At 35.1% G+C, this 16,549-nt stretch overlaps 1 protein-coding gene across 4 annotated transcripts in view; it reads right to left on the bottom strand.

Moving 5' to 3' along the window:
* The window catches only part of LOC150087647 (rab GTPase-activating protein 1-like), a 298,662-nt gene that overhangs the window by 45,881 nt on the left and 236,232 nt on the right, over positions 1-16,549 (bottom strand). For all 4 annotated transcript variants that reach the window (XR_016546720.1, XM_090369176.1, XM_090369174.1 and 1 more), the window contains exons 14-16: positions 15,713-15,787; positions 10,419-10,544; positions 4,275-4,418 (exon numbers count right to left, since the gene is read on the bottom strand). Coding sequence is in view for 3 of the 4 variants with exons in the window: in XM_090369176.1 (XP_090225302.1) it covers positions 4,275-4,418; positions 10,419-10,544; positions 15,713-15,787 (345 nt within the window). In the remaining variant the exon portion in view is untranslated. The remainder of the gene's footprint in view (positions 1-4,274; positions 4,419-10,418; positions 10,545-15,712; positions 15,788-16,549) is intronic.

The raw sequence follows: 16,549 nt of genomic DNA, 5'->3' as shown, positions 1-16,549 counted from the left end.
CCTTGTCTCCAAATGGTGACGAAGCTTACTTGGCTTCATGCTATCATTAGACAGCACAGTCATACATATAAGACACATTGGTTTTGTGATATTCTCTGGTGATTCAATAAAACCATACGACTGATATTCAGTCAAATATTGTCTTGTTTTCTTCTTTGCACGAGCCATGGGTAATCTGAAAACAATAATAATATTATTAACCTCAAATATTTAATGTTGGAAATGCTTGTAGGTACTAATGGAAATATAGTTCACTAGAACAATAACGTTCAATAACACAAACAATAGATTTCACCACGATGATGCTGATTACTCACTATAGAATGAAATGACTGCCTCTGACTGACTGACTCTTTCTAGATTAGTCGGTGCTTAAATAATGTTTTCTTCTTCGAGAATTTTCTATGGAAAGAAATTTTTTTTTTGCGTCGACTAAAGAAGGTTCCGGAAAATACAAGTATCTTCTAACTGCGAATTTCTGGACTTTTCTATGACATTAGTTTATTTTATGATTATTATTTTTATTTAACAAATTATTTTATTTATAATATTTTATCATGAACCCCTTAGCTCATATTATGGACCCCCGAAATACAATTTTTTTCTTGTGGACCCCCCAAAGCTTCTATAGACCCATGGGGATCCATGTGGACCCCGGTTGGGAAACGCTGGTCTAGACTCTCCCATAGCTTGAGGCTTATGCCCTAAACACTTTAGAGTCTAAATACATGATACACCATCAGGCATCTCTCATATTGTGGAGTTATACTTCATAACTGTTTTGCCATCATTGCATCACTCGGGCACCTACCCACCCACCTAAGAAGGGCCAAATAGCCCTGAAACGGTGCCATCTGGGTGGTGGTATCCATCTGAGAATAAGTAACATTAGTCTTCTCATTAGGTGAAGCGTTACTTATTCGAAGTAGTGCAATATCATGGCAACGTGTTGTGAAGGTATTCACAATATGAGATATAACTTAAAACGATGCCGTTTTACTAATATTCTGATTTATTCAGATATAGCTATGTATTTCTGATGCGCTTGCACTATATTTATACATAGTCTAGACTCTCTCACAGCTTGAGGCTTATGCCCTAAATGCTTTAATAGAGTCTCGTTTGGATAGAGCGGTAAGACCAAATTGTAAATTAGGCAATGGTAAACAGTATGGATCACTTCCATGCGGTGATTTAATCTCTGCATCCATTGATGCGAACGCTACTGCCGAGTTGTACTCTCGCATATGTTCTCTGTAGTTATTTGCTTCACATGTATCCCCTGTAAGCAACTCTCATAATAGAGAAGGTGTCTCAGACAGTGGATCAAGTGAAACCTTTCCATCATGACAGCATTTAGTGTATTTATTTATTCAATGTGTTTAACTCATGGCCCCAATATCTTGCATTGCAATACTCAGAGTTGTAACACATATTTCCTATGTCATGCCTTTTCACATTAATTGCAACTTGTTGATTATTCGCATCCAGTACTTCTATTTGATTAGTCCTACAGCATTTCACCAGTCTTATCATTTCCAATCTTGCTTCTCTTTCTTCAATGTTTTCTGTCCATCTTCGTAGTCATAAAGTCTCGTTTCGGTCTCTTAGATCTCTCTCTCTCCTACATTTTCTCAAAGTTCTTACACACTATTCAACCATTTTTACACTTCTTAAAACTTAGAGCAGTTTATTAAAATTGAAGACAGATAAAATAACCAGTTAAAATAAACATACGTTGATAGCTTTCAGGCATAAGTTGCCTTTCTTCAGTAAAATAATATTTGTACAAAAATTCATAAAGAATGCCCAGTATGGTGGTCATGGTCATGTGAGGTAAACTGTGCGAATGAGTGCTGGCAACTATTAACAGTTGGAAAAACTGTTAGTACAAAAATTAATAAAGAATGCCAAGTGTGGTGATCATGCAAGGTGAACCAACTGAAGGGTGCTGGCAACAATTAGCAGTTGAAAAATTTGGGCAGCATACCTACGTTATATATATATATATATAGATTATATTAGTACTAGTACTAATATAAATTTAATGATATAAATAGTACCATGTATGGGTTGAAGGAGAATGGGAGGCCAAAAACTTTGCTCTGGAGACTAATATCAATAGCAGTAAAAATTAAAAATATCTGCAATCTTTTTCATTTACTTGTATGCTTACTTGCTTTATTTCTGATCTCCATACCAACAAGTCTTCTCTGGTCCTGAATTGATCTATGGTTCTGGATTTGCATAGTAGGTTTCGTCATTATAACATTACAAAAAAAAAAAAAAAAACCCTGCAACCTTAATTGCTTTCTTTACTTTCCAGGGTCTCCTGCTGGAAAACCATATGAAAATTTACAGGCAATAGGAATTGTCTACTGGCTCTCCATGAACTTTCATCTTTACTGTTTGGCAGATAAACTTCATATGTTAGGGATGTCGTATGTTAACTTTTTTCATGTACATATACAGGGTTGTTAAAATTAAAGTATCCCCATGTAGAGGGCTTTGGAGTGAGTTCTAAGGCTCGTACTGAAGAGAAATTTGGACAACAGGTACAATAAAGAATGCACCCACTATTTATTGAAAAAAAAAATTTGTTACAAATTTTGTTACTATATGGCGCTGTGGCAATACAAATCACTTGGACAGTGCTACAATTGTTCAATGTGTCCTCCATTTTGGTCAACAGTTTTTTCCATTCAAAGAACAGCATTTTCTACAGCAGAACGTAACATGTCATCAACTGGCATAACCAGCACATGACATCTAATGCTGTCCTTCAGATCTGCCAGTTTGACATCCTGATAAATATGATTCTTCAAAAAAACACCACAACCAGAAGTTGCATGGGGTGAGGTCCGGTGACAGGGGTGGCCAAGATGTCAGGAAACAATGGCTGATGACCTGTTCATCTGTAAAGTGTTGCCTTAGCAATCTTTGGACACAATGGTGGATGTGGGGTGGTGCACCATCTTGCATGAATATGGTATCCTGAAGGCACCCAAGTTGTTGCAGCTCTGGTATTGCGAAATTTGCCAACATTTCATAATATCGCTATCCAGTGACAGAACAGCTGCGGGGTCCAGTTGGTGTTACCTGTTCAAAAAAATATGGCCCAATCATGAATGTGGCCGTAAATCCACACCACACTATCACTTTTGGAGAATGCAACGGGATCTCTTGGATAACTCAAGGGTTTTATGTTGCCCAAATGTGACAGTTATGCGTATTCACTTGTCCATTTAAACAGAAGTGAGCTTCATTTCTCCAAAGGATGTTCTATGGTCAAGTGATATCCACTGTCATTCACACCAGAAACTGAAGTATGTATGTGAAATGAATATCTGCATCACCATATTTTAGCTGCTGTAGCATGTGCATTTTGTAATGATAGTATTGCAACACCTGATGCATTACTAGCATTACAGTGGAATACAGCATGTCCACTTCACGAAAAACAGCTGACACACTTCCGCTATCACATGGAGATCGACTTGTTAAATCCATGACAGCCATAGCCACATCTTCAACACGAGAGGAGTCAACTCGTTTTCGACCTCTACCTGGTTGAACACTAAGTGTCCTGTCACTTCAAATTTCGCAATCATTTTGTGGACAGTACAAACAGTCATAGGGCCATGCCTTATGTGCTTCTGACACTGGAATTTTCTGATAGCTGCATTGTTGCTGTTCTGATAGTACAGCTTCACTAATAGCACCTTTTCTTGCAACGTTGTTGGCAATTGCTGCTGTAGTGCAGGCAGACATCTACTGTATGATTTTGAAGAGAGTGCTTTGCTTTTATATAGTAGAGCTGAGTAGCAGCACTGTGGAAATAACTTACGATTATGCAAATAACATGTTATTTGCATAATTACGACTAAGAATCTCTTTTGATAATTAAATACAAGTTCTTTGTCATCAGATGCTTGTCAAATGCAATGCAAAAAATTATTTGACAATTAAATGATCGTATCTCTCGAATGGAAAGACTGACACATTAAGTTAGCAAAAGAATGATGGTAAAATAAATCATATTTTACCAAGCGAACACTGTTTCCATTAATTGGCAGGAAAAGGTTGAAATTATTACAACTTTATCATCTAATAATTTTTTCCTTTTTCTACCAATAATTTAATTAAAACAAGATTCATGGGCTAAAGTGAATTATTATGGTTCTAGTTAATCACTTGCAATTATTAGCATCCAATGTTTAAACAACTGTGCATAATAAAAGTACAAACTCAAAGCAACAAAAAGTTTTACTTACATCTAGCAGGAAAAGATCCAAAATGTAGAAGACAACATTAAGTGGAAACTTGGCAGTGAATAACGTTAAAAACCATTGAGACCCAAACATATGGGCCTCCACTCCCAGATCAGTAAAGTGAGTATACAGTTCAGGAATTTGTTCCTATATAAAAGAAATACAATATTCACATAACTCTGAAAAATCACTTTTTTATATATAAGGAAAATACTGAACATAAGTGAATGAAGTTTATGATTATTTAAAATGCACATGTATTTAAAATGTTTCCCAAACCAATTCTATTAAAATAAGATGCCACTAAATTTATTATGTCTAACTCTCCCAGGTTGGAAACTTGTGAAAATTACTTTTATGGGCATTATGAGAAAAAAAAAATTATGAACACATTTTTTATGTAATATCATGATGGCTCAAAATGACATAAGTAACTAAATACTGTAAAAGATACAAAAAAAAAAAAAAAAAAAAAAGCAATATATATTTTTATGGCAAGCCCAAACAGAAAAGACAGTACAACCTATAGTACTTTAGCATCATGAATGGGTTAAAAATAGAGAAGACAAAAGATACTCGTTAATAATAAACTTGAATTTCTGTAGTTATGTAATTCTTAGGAGCTGAACTGTGAAAGGATGTTGACTAGTTGATTCACATCTTTGGAGTGGTTTAGAAAAACAGTTCCCACAGATATATCTACAGAAAAGGCATACAGCAGAAAATGAAAGTCAGTGGGTTTTTAAGAGCAATGATGAATTAACCCAACCATCCTCTTTTTGTTAGAATTAAGGGAACTTTAGGAGCACCATTACAGATGTGCAAACAATATTCCATTTTAAGACAGATTTACAATTTTTATAGAAAGAGTAGATGTCACAGAGAGAAAATGTAATGCTAAGAGTGAAAGAGAAAATCTCTTTAGAAGGCAGAGTTACCCCCCATTTAAAATATATGATCATCTTTAGAAATCACTGTTGTTGAAGGTGATCACAGAAGCAGACTTTTTGTATAAGGAATAAGACAGGAATGAGTTTTACAAGACTGGAGTTAAAATTTTCTTCTCTCCACTGGAGAATTACCTGTAACTCACCATTTAAGAAAATGATAGCAGATATTCCAGAAGTTGAAACTGTCTGTCTATCTAGAGCACAGTTAAAAAAAAATGAAAAGAGAAAAGCTGGAATGTAGCATGTTATCATCAACAAAATATGAGCAGGCTTTTCAGTCAATAGAAAGTGGTTAGTAGGTTCTCTTTTTAGGAGAATAACCACCAAATCTTTCCCAACGAAGCTGTTATTGTCGACTATTTGCATAGATTTTGGAACCGCAAATGGCTTGAGAGTTTGGGGATTTGCTCTTCTGAGCATAACACTATTAATAGAGACAGGAGACTCAGTATTCATCTCCTCTTTGAAACTGTGATTCTTAGACAGGATGAACGGTTCCACCTGGTACACTCCCAAGCCACTTCCGGTTCCAATGCACGTATGGAGGATACTGTGCATGCTCCTGCAGTAACACGTGCTGTGAACTGTGGTCCTGCAGATATTTAAGGGTGTCCTATAGCACATTTAAGTATTACTATTGATAAAGGAGGTGGATGCCTTCAAAAGCTACGGCTGTGTTTTTATCACTTTTATTCTGTGATTTATATCGTGTTTTATTTCATTGTACATTTTATATGCTTTATTTTTATGGTTTTATTGTATAAACAGTGTATTTTATTTTATTTTATTACCAGTTTAATTGTAATCTGGTTTTCACTATACCATTTTTATTTTAATAAAGAGTTTTACAGTTAGTGTAGTATTATTGCAGTTATTATGAAGGTGGTTAGTATACAGGAGGAAAAAAGTGGGAGAAAGAACAGAAGCATGGGGAACGGCAACATTGGTTGAAAAGTCAGATGACAGAAAGCCATCTATTAGCACATGCAGTGAGTGAACAACTAGAAAAAAAAAATACTACTCTGTTGCCAAGAACAGAAAGTAGACCATAAGGTGGTAGCTTGTTTATAAGACATTTATGCCAAACAAGATCAAAAGCCTTACATATGATGAGTAACCATTTCAGTTTCTCTGAAACTTATCACAGAATTTGTCCAAAGATGAGTAACATAAGCCAAGATACTGCCCATATTGTTCTGTGTTAATTTGTGGCTCAAGGTAAATGGGGCTAAAATTTGCAGTACCTTCCTGAATGCAGACAAAGTTTTATTTAAACAATTTCAGAAGTGAGCAGTTACAATGTAAAGTACTTATCAGGTCTAGCACAACTGTCTCTGTAACTATTTTTGTCTTCCACTTCATCATGTTACTTTCAGCACAATGTAAACAAGTATAGTTCTCAACCACTAGTTGATGCATCTGATGCAAAAGTTAGATATTCTGTAATGTTTAACTGTTTCACAAAATGTGTTTATCTCAGTTACCATTACCGATGTAAAATAGTTTCTTGTTTCAATTATTATTATTTATCTGTTTATTCTTTTATTTATTTGACAAAACATATTAATATTAATGTGTATGCATGAGTATGCTTAAATTTTGCACAATTAACAGTTTTCTGAACTAGAATATGGAAGTGACTAGTGGTTTACATTTTGATTGTAACATGTAACCTTTTTTTTTCTCTAATTTTCAGAAGCATTAATAAAATTTGTTTTGTTGAAAATAACATAAAAAGTAATGAAAAATAAAAAACTGAATTTAATAAGTATTGCAATATAGTAGTAGTTATTAAAATTGAAGCATTAGTGTACTTCAAGAAAAACCAAAATTTTTTTCCAGAAATAAAAAAACAAATTTGGGCACCTATGCTATGCCATGCTACTGTGTCTGTTGCAATCAATGATGAGATCCTGATGGGTTAAATTATTTAAATATAATTTATGTTTTAAACTAAAAAGAATCTAGCATCACTATCCTTTATTACTTTGCACATGTGATGTGTCATATAGTCTACTTAATTTCTGTGCCTTATACCCAACTAATGGTCAATATTGAAGACAGCCCTTCTTTACATCAGAACAACTTTCAACCATGGCATACACCTCCTACAAAATAACATTAAAACTTTGCTGATTCATTTACATTATTGTAGAACTGCAAGTCTACTGGACATAAGAAAAGTTACTCCTTTATATATCAAGTAAAATAATTAGATCATGAATGCAACTTAATTTATTATTGAAAGTGCTTAATAATGCCAAATCTCACAACATTAAAAGTTAATATGAGAAATTATAACAGGATCTGTAATTAATAAGCTAGGTGTCCATACTTAATGAAATTAAGTATGGGCACCTAACTACAGAGTTTGGCAACAACCAGGCACCTTAGAGGGAATCTGATTGAGGTTTATAAGGCTTTGAGAAGGTTTAGTAAATGAATGAAGGCAGAATTTTCACTGTTATAAAGAATTTCAAAACTGGGGGCCATAAATTCAAATTAGAGGGGAAGAGGTTTAGACTAGATTATAGGAAGTTTTCTTTTAGATAGCGAGTTGTTGATTACTGGAACATGTTCCTTTGCAGGTAGTTAAGGTTGACAGTTTGAAAAAATTCAAAGGTCAACTGAATAGTTGACCTTTGAATTTTTTCAAACTGTCAAAATAGTTACCTATGTGAGGAGGAAGCACTTTTTTTTTTTTTTTTTTAGCCAGTGCACCAAAAGTCTGTGGCTTCCTTGCAGTATGTGGCTAATATTAATAATAATGGCCAAGATAATAGAAGGAAAAAAAAGTTCAGACCCACTCATGGAATCTAGAATAGTGTAGCATCAAATCTAAGCTCTTGATAATTGAATATTTTAGTCATGGTGTGCCAGTTCATGTGACATACTAATTCATATGGTATTCCTCATGTATTATATCCATGTTCACAGGTCTATTTGCATTTTGAAAGCATACAAATTGGCCTATGTTCAGATAAACTCCTGTGGGTTTTTTAAGGCTATAAAATCTGTAAAAACTGAAAGAACTCTTACTAATTTCACTTGAGGTCAGCCAACTACAGTCTCAATTAAAGAGCTCAAATGTTTGGAGATACCTTGGATTCAAATCCCTCTAGGAAACCAAAGGAATTCTTAAAGGGTTCTTAAATTGAGGCTGTAGTTAGAATGCGCAAAACCTCTCTAACACAATCATGCAGTATGGATGGCAGCTTTTGCACATTCAATACTCATTTCAGACACTCCCCTCACACCATCATCTCTTTGGGCCACTAAAATAACATCTGTTAGGGAAGAAAAATAACTGATGAGGACATTATATAAGCCTGACCACAGTTGTTTGCCCACACCTAGCAGATATCAAATGATAAACTGTAATGGTAATTATGTAACAAAATAATCCCTGTGGTGTCTATAAATGACTGCCTTACTGAACACCCTTTGCAAAGCAGTGGAGCTTTTACAGAAACACTCAAATTCTGAATTTAATATTAACAGAAATCATTAAAGTTTTGCTTTTGACATGCATAAGACTACTTTTTCACTTAAAGTTTAATGATAGGTGAATATATATATTCACCTATCATTAAACACTACTCCTGTTTCATTATTTATTTAAAGTGCTGCACTCTTCCCTATTTTGTTTTGCTTATTTTTTTTTAGCAGAGATTATTAGGAACATCCTTTTTAAAAGTGGTTATGTTACTAATATCTTTTTTTCAATATAATCTGAAAAAAAGACATTTAAAATACAGAAGAATCCCCCATAACAAACTTCCCTATATTGAAATTCTCTCTATAGTTCAATTTTCTGGAGAACCCTCAATTAAAAAAAAAAAAAAAAAAAAGTAGCACCAAACATAAAATGTGTTTCATGTTTGTGGAGGTAAAAAATGTTTTATCTCCACATAAATGATATCCCTATATCAAAATTTTTACTAAAAGCCTTGCTCAGTGCTACTTATTAATGCTTACTCATCCTACTTTTCAATGCTACTAATTGCAGCAGGTACCTATTTTAAGTATAGCTGAGTCCAGGTGGCACTGCCCTTTTGTTCAATTCCAAATTTGTCCAAGTCTACACAAATCTCGCCACACTCTCATTGGTCTGAATCATTCTGCCAATCAATCAGGGGGAGAATTTTATCTGTTACAACACACAAAGTAAAATTTTATGCTACAGAACTGAGTGCATTCCATTGAAAAATGTGTAAATTACTGAAATTAACTAACATTAATATAACAATGGAGTTCTTTTCCATTTCACACAGATCTGCAGATAGCTGTATGAGCATTCTTGCTCAACAGCTTGGACATGTCATCCAATGGAAAGAATTTCATGAAATGCACACCACTGATTGGCAGTAAGATTACATTTGATTCACAACATAAAATTCAGAAATTGCATTGTTAATTTATATCAACCAAAATACAATTTATACCAGCCAAAGGGGACCACACATAAGGCTTTAATGAAATTGTTTTAATTATATTGCTAGAGAATACACCACCTGCAAGACTGCTATTAAAAATTTGAAACCACACTGAGCTCAAATGAGACAGTTAATACCTGAGCGAATGTGAAGCAGTCTACAAAAAGACCTCTGTGTTGTACCACAAAGCAAAAAATTTACCTTCTTTTTTTTTTTTCTTTTAAACCCTGAGGTGTTCTAGAATGTATCTGAATAATATATGCATGTAATTTAATAAGAAGTGTATATATCTCAGACTGCAATATTACTGTGTTAAGGAAATCAGTGGTATAAACCACTGATTTTCTTAACACAATACTTCTTGTTCTACAATGTTCAGAAAATGCAACTTTCTCTATAGTGAAGTTCTCTATAATGAAATTTTTGGGATTATTTGGTACTTCATGATAAAGGGGTACAACTACACTTTAAAAAGATCAAACAGAAATTAAATTTCTAATTTAATTAATTTCTCATAATTCATGACTGCTTTTTGGAGAAAAATTCAGAGCAACAAACAAGCAGTAGCCTATTTTTCCCTGAGACGGGCTGCACACAACTAGCCCAAAGGCTTTGCAAGATCTACAGGCTATAAAATAAACACAACTGCTTTAAGATATCTCAATTTTTTTTTAAATTATAGTGCATATTTTCATTTATAATTCACACAATAAGTATACAATTTTAAAATACTCAATGTTTCAGAAGTAAAAGAAACCTACCTCCATTAGTCTCTCTAGCTGATATAGCTTTAAATGCAGTTCTTCGAAGCCATGACGAAACAAATCTCTCAAATGATATTCGAACATAATTTTAATTAGCACACTAAAAGCTTGTTCTTCAGGCATCTGAAAGATAAACAGAAAAGGAAATAAATGTATGGTGAAATTTCAGCTCAAAGCTGTATATTAAGACATTTTGCAGACTCAAAAAAATAACATTTCATTCTTTTGGGAATAATGTAAAAACTATTTTACAGTAAGCACCGATTTAGCTAAATATTACAAAATTTTAGTGGTTTGATATTATTATAAATTTAGGAATGGTTTAAAATAACAACCTATTTTTTTATTATATCTTGAAAATAACTATTTAATAACAGTGCGTTTTTCTGATAAATAATTGCTGTATAATTTCTTCTTCCTCTCGATAATAATTGGTGTACTGATAGTCTAATTTATGCAGTTTTCTGTGTGTTATGTCTGTATAGATATGTTCATGGGGTGATTTGCATATTGTTCTGGCTGAAAAATCTGGAATATTGGGAGGGGTGCATCCTACTCCCTCTATCTGATACTGGCTAACTACAGCACAGATTAAAGAGAACTAAGAATTTCAACAGTCTTTCATAGGAAAAATTCTTAAAGGGATTCAAACCCAGACTTTTCCAGATAAGTGATGAACCCACTACACTGTCACTATATATGCCCACGAATGTATGCAAATTCTACATTACTCAGGCCTGAAACTACTACAGTGGGTGGTTTGGATTAGCACCAGCTCAACAAGGGCCATGACACAATGTATTACATCTGTGAATTATGGGTGTTCTAAGGATGGTTAACTGTTTTTCAGGATGAAAAATACAATATCTTCACTTCAGATATGCTAATTTAGTCTTTATTTGGAATGGCGATCAACCAATCATTCAATTGTTGTTGGGGTTTAGGTTAGTAACCTTACCCCTAATCTAGGCACACTGGCAACTTAGACCATATTGCACAGTATGTTATGTATATATAAGCATGTGTTCACAGGCTGATTTGCATGTTGTGTGGGCTGAAAAACCCAGAATAACTTACAGGGAACTTTACTCCCTTTGTCAGCTCAGCTAATACACAAAGAAGAATCCTCTCCAAATAGGTTTGTTTGTTTGTTATTTGGTTTTTAGGAGCATTAGCAACTAAGGCCATATTGCTCCGGGATATGCGGTGGTCATTCCCTGACCTTTCCGCAACCCCGAATCTAATCAAGAAGCGTGTGCTACGCACTGCTGCTCCTTCCCACCTGGCTACGGAGGCGCCCTCCAAATAAGTGATAAATGGTTAAACCACTTTACTATCATGGAAGATCATTAATTCAGACAAATTTATTCAGCTACGGCGATCCCAATGTACTGCATAAATTTAATATATGAGGTGTAGACTGGAGGTCTAGGAGCATGAACAGCATACAATTACAGCTTTGTGCTGATAAGTACTACTACACTGCTTAATTATGAGTTAGCCTGCCGAATGTCACTGTTACAGTACACAGTGCCCATCTTGAAAGTAATAAGCCCACATTAACTGTTGGTTGAAGATAAAAATCTGCAATTTTCTATACCTTCCTAAATACAGATAAATTTTTGTTTGGCATGGTTTTTGAAAGTTTCTTTATATTGTTTTCTCAAATTTATATCATAAGTTGCCCAAGAAAGGATGTCATTACATGCTTGTTATACTTTTAACTAGTAGTACCACTAGTGTGAGAACCTGACTGTTAGTGATGCTACAAAAGCTTGGAATTGTGTTCATTTCCAGTTCAAGTTACATAGAGAACTCACCCAAGTGATATATGCCTATCAAAGGTTTTAATGATTGTAAATGTCACATTTTTGAAAGATTCATTACTTTTCCATTGAATTTGTCCACAAATGGGTAACATAAGCCAAAATATCACCAGTGGATCGACACTGAAGGAATCCATGCTGGCGATCGTTGATCAGATGGAAGGTTTCTAGGTAGTTTAAGAGTTGGCAGTTAACTGATTTCTCCATTACTTTAGAAAGAGTAGAAGTAATTGCAATGGGACGATAACTGGATGGGAGGGATTTGTCATCCTTTTTAGAAACTGGCTGGATATGAGCAAATTTCCAAGCAGAAGGAAAAACACCTTTGGAATAAGAAAGCGAAAAAAAGTGGCAAAGACCAGGAGTAAGTTCTGGAGCACAGGTTCTGAGAACAAGTGGAGAAATACCATCAGGACCTGGAGCTTTCTTAGCATCAAGATTCGTCAAATCCTTCCGACATTCTTTTGACGGAAGGCCACAGTAGGCATTGAATGGAGCATGTTGGGAGGTGTTTTACCAAGATTATTAATACATGAGTTGGAAGAAAACTGGGATGCTAGCAGGTCAGCTTTATTCTTGGCTGAAGTGACAATAGAACCATCTGGTTTTGACAGGGGTGGGAGCAGAGATGGACAAAAGTTGTGGCCAATAACTTTGGCAAAAGACAAGAATGCTTGGCTACCATTAGGGCAAGAAGCAAGTTTTCTACTCTTAGCCTGTTCAAAGTCTAGTTTGGACTGATTAATAACTGCTTTGCAATTGTTGCAAGCTCTGGTGCAGGCAGAAAATGAAACTGAAGAATTGGAAACAAGCCAATTACAATATGCAACATTCTTCTTTTGAACAGCCCTAGCACATTTATTGGAATACCAAGGTTCAGATAAAGGAAGAGATTTTAAAGTGGAGTGTGGAATGAAGGATTCCATTCCTACAAGAATAATTTCACTGACATGATCTGAGCAAATGCTGACATCAGAAGTTTTGAAACAGTAATTCGACCAAGGAAAAGAAGAAAAGAAATCAAATCTTGCAGGTTATCCCATTTTGCATTATTGTAATGCCAAACAACATGAGGTTAGGAATAGTCATCAGATAAAGGCTCCATTGGAGAAGAGACAATCACCAAGTTGTGATCTGAGGTGTCTAAAGGACCGCTCACTTCAACCTTGTACTTAGAAGGGTTGTTTGTAAGAAAAAGATCAAGTGTGTTGGCTGTATGATTAGCATTGTCCAGTATTCTGGTAGGTAAATGAACAATCTGTGCGAGGTCATTAGTAACTGAAGTCTCAGCAACTCAACCAGCTGGGTCTGTGTGACTAGAGAATGAAAGCCAGCTGGCTTCCATTCTCTAGATTTTAAGCCAGAGAAGATTGAAAAGAAGAGATTCCAAATTACCAAGTCTCTGACAGGGAATATCGGAATGGACATATGCACACATATCACCCTTGAGGCAAAAGGAATCATACAGCAAATAATTTGGGCAACTGAAATGAGCAGTGGTTGAATCAACTGATAATTGAGATTCTATGAGAAAAAGTACATGGGAGTTTGGCAGACTGTAAGTGGAAATAGACATCATTGAGATTAGAACTGAGATCATGTATATTTGTGAAATGGAATAGGAAGTGTTTAGGAGGTTTAGATCTTTTCACAGATAAGCTTACTCTATTAGTTTGACAATTCATGGTGTATTAATAGTAAGAAAAGTGGGAGGGACATGCTGTATGAAGTAATGAAATTTTTGGATATGGCATACACATGGAAAGAATATACCCAGATCCTTGACATAATGTGTCCTCGACAATTCCCCCTGCATACACACTACTCAGACCTCCTCCAGTCACTATCTGGCAGAGTAGAAGTAGCAAGATAATACACTAGCTGATCTGAAAGCCTCTTAGAGTTACCAATAGGTTCGGTCTGGTGTGCCAGCCTGCAAACACCATTGTAGAGCTGTACCCTCGAAATGTAAGGAAGTTTGGATCTCGCCATAATGTCCATCATAACCTCAAAAGACATCAGTCATACTGCTTGATGGAAGAGATGGGGGAAGGTTTTACCGGAACTTGGCTCTGGAGACTAAACATGGGTTCCACCACTTCAAGCCTCCAATAAGCAAAGTGGTGGTATTGCACCAGGTGATGAGAGTCACCTACCACCTAGTATTGCCTGGTAACACAGAGGGGCAGCATTCCTCCATGTGATGTGGGTGCCACAGCTTGACCCCTGCTTATGTTGGTTCACACCTGGGTGGTCACCCACAGTGTGCTTGTGCAATGGGGGTTATACTCAGGATTACTAAAAGTCCCGCCATCGTGAAGGTGCAAGCAGAGGATTTGGCTGTAACAGGCCAACCGAACTGTGCCGAAATTGAGTCCACTTGACTTGAGTGTCACCCGAATATCAGTTCCATCAGCGTTTTTGACTCCCAGGTAGCAAGTACAGCTTGTCTGGCATATCTGAGAGAATGTCTGCAACAACATCAAGGACTATTTAATTCCTATTCCTCAAGGACCAATTAATTCCTATAGGATACACTGTCTATCAACAGTACTACTTATGGATGGGGAAGATGTTAGGAAAAAATATCTGTAAAAGTGGTGGGTGAAATCAGGACAGGCCATTCCCCAGTGCATGCCAACTTATCTGTCTTCCCAATGCGATTCCAGATGCAAATGCACCTGTTGCTATCTCTCAAACTCATCACAGACTAATACAACACTTTTGTTGTGCCAAGGAGCTCTTTCCATATACTGGTGTTATAAAATAATAAAATTTCAAATAGCAATTAGTCCAGCACCTGAAATTCAGGTTCTCTTATATTTTACAGGAACGTACATGATACTTTTTCCTAAAATCTAGAAAAATCTGCACTCTAAAGTTAATTTTTTGAAGTAATTAGTGAAATCAACTAACTTTACAAACCACAGTTAAATCTCATAAATCCTACATTCAAAAATCTGTATTTCTCAAAAATCTGAATGTGATGCATGTGAAACTTGGTTAATGATGAAGCACAGCAGATATACAACAGAAATGCCATTGTGATAACACCTTTTTACACTCCGCTAGAACACTGCATAATCTTCCTGAAGCAGTTAACGATCTGCACACTTTACTAATAAAAATTTTGCAGTTTATTACAATTAAAAAGTCTAGTAGAATGTTAGATTCAATGATGCCAGATTTATGATGTTCTGCCGTATTTACATACAAAAGCTTCACAGAGAAGAGCAACATTAAAATTAGTAATCTTCAAACATAGAATTTTCACAATAGTCTCATAAAAGTATCTAGGATGGCTACTTAGAACCATAGTATTTATCACAATTGTTTTTTTAGAAAAAATATCACAAAAATAAAACCAACTGGTTAAACAATATTAATCACCAAACTATTTTTGATATATATCATGTCAAATAAACTTGAATTCCCAATAAATCAAATCCAGTTGAAATTACTTACATGAAGCAGAAGAGCAGCAGCCAAGAATGACTCTCCTTGACAATAACCAATTTCCTGGTCATAAACAGAATATGCCTGAAAATGGAATATACATAAATATTATAAATTCTTAATATAACACTTAACGTTAACTATATAGAACTAATTTATCACACATTACACTGATATAGTTTTGGAAGTTCTTTGTTCTTGTTTGTGGGAATTTTCTGGTAGATTAACTACTCACTAGAAAATTCCTAGGTCGTAATTCCGCAATTTTTATGTATTCCTATTATGGCTGTACAAGTGTATGTTCTGAATGTTATGCACACTGAAAAACTCATTGGAAGCCCAGGTGATATTACTGAACTGTTAAAAGTTTATCAGCTATACTAATTTACTAATACCAAATAAACATAACACTGGTTAGCATTTTAAAACAAAACCTTCAAAACACATTTTATACATGAATTTTTCAATCTGAACAGTATTATCTAGACAAATTTTATCAAGTCAACTGAAGCCAAAAAAACTGTATGAGAGAATCTTCCAAAATTGTACAACACATGCTTGCTAAAAGTGAAACTGATTACAAGAAATCTTTGGCAAAGAACGCAAAGAAAACAACAAAGACTTCTTTACTTATGTAAAAACTAGAAGGAAGGGGACAAGTCAAATTGGTCCACATCATACTGACGGTTTGACTGTTGATGATACACTGAATGAGTATTCTGCATCTATATTTGCACGTGAGGAATTCTTTAGAGAAGTGGATACCAAATGTTTATCAAACTCTACCACAGAGCTAAATGATATTTTAATAATTAAGAGGATGGTGGAAGAGAAATTGTTGAAGTT

Source organism: Mastigoproctus giganteus, chromosome 3 (assembly GCF_048544385.1).
Source record: "Mastigoproctus giganteus isolate SK-2022 chromosome 3, ASM4854438v1, whole genome shotgun sequence".
Taxonomy (NCBI): domain Eukaryota; kingdom Metazoa; phylum Arthropoda; class Arachnida; order Uropygi; family Thelyphonidae; genus Mastigoproctus; species Mastigoproctus giganteus.
This window is presented reverse-complemented; position numbering and strand designations above follow the sequence as displayed.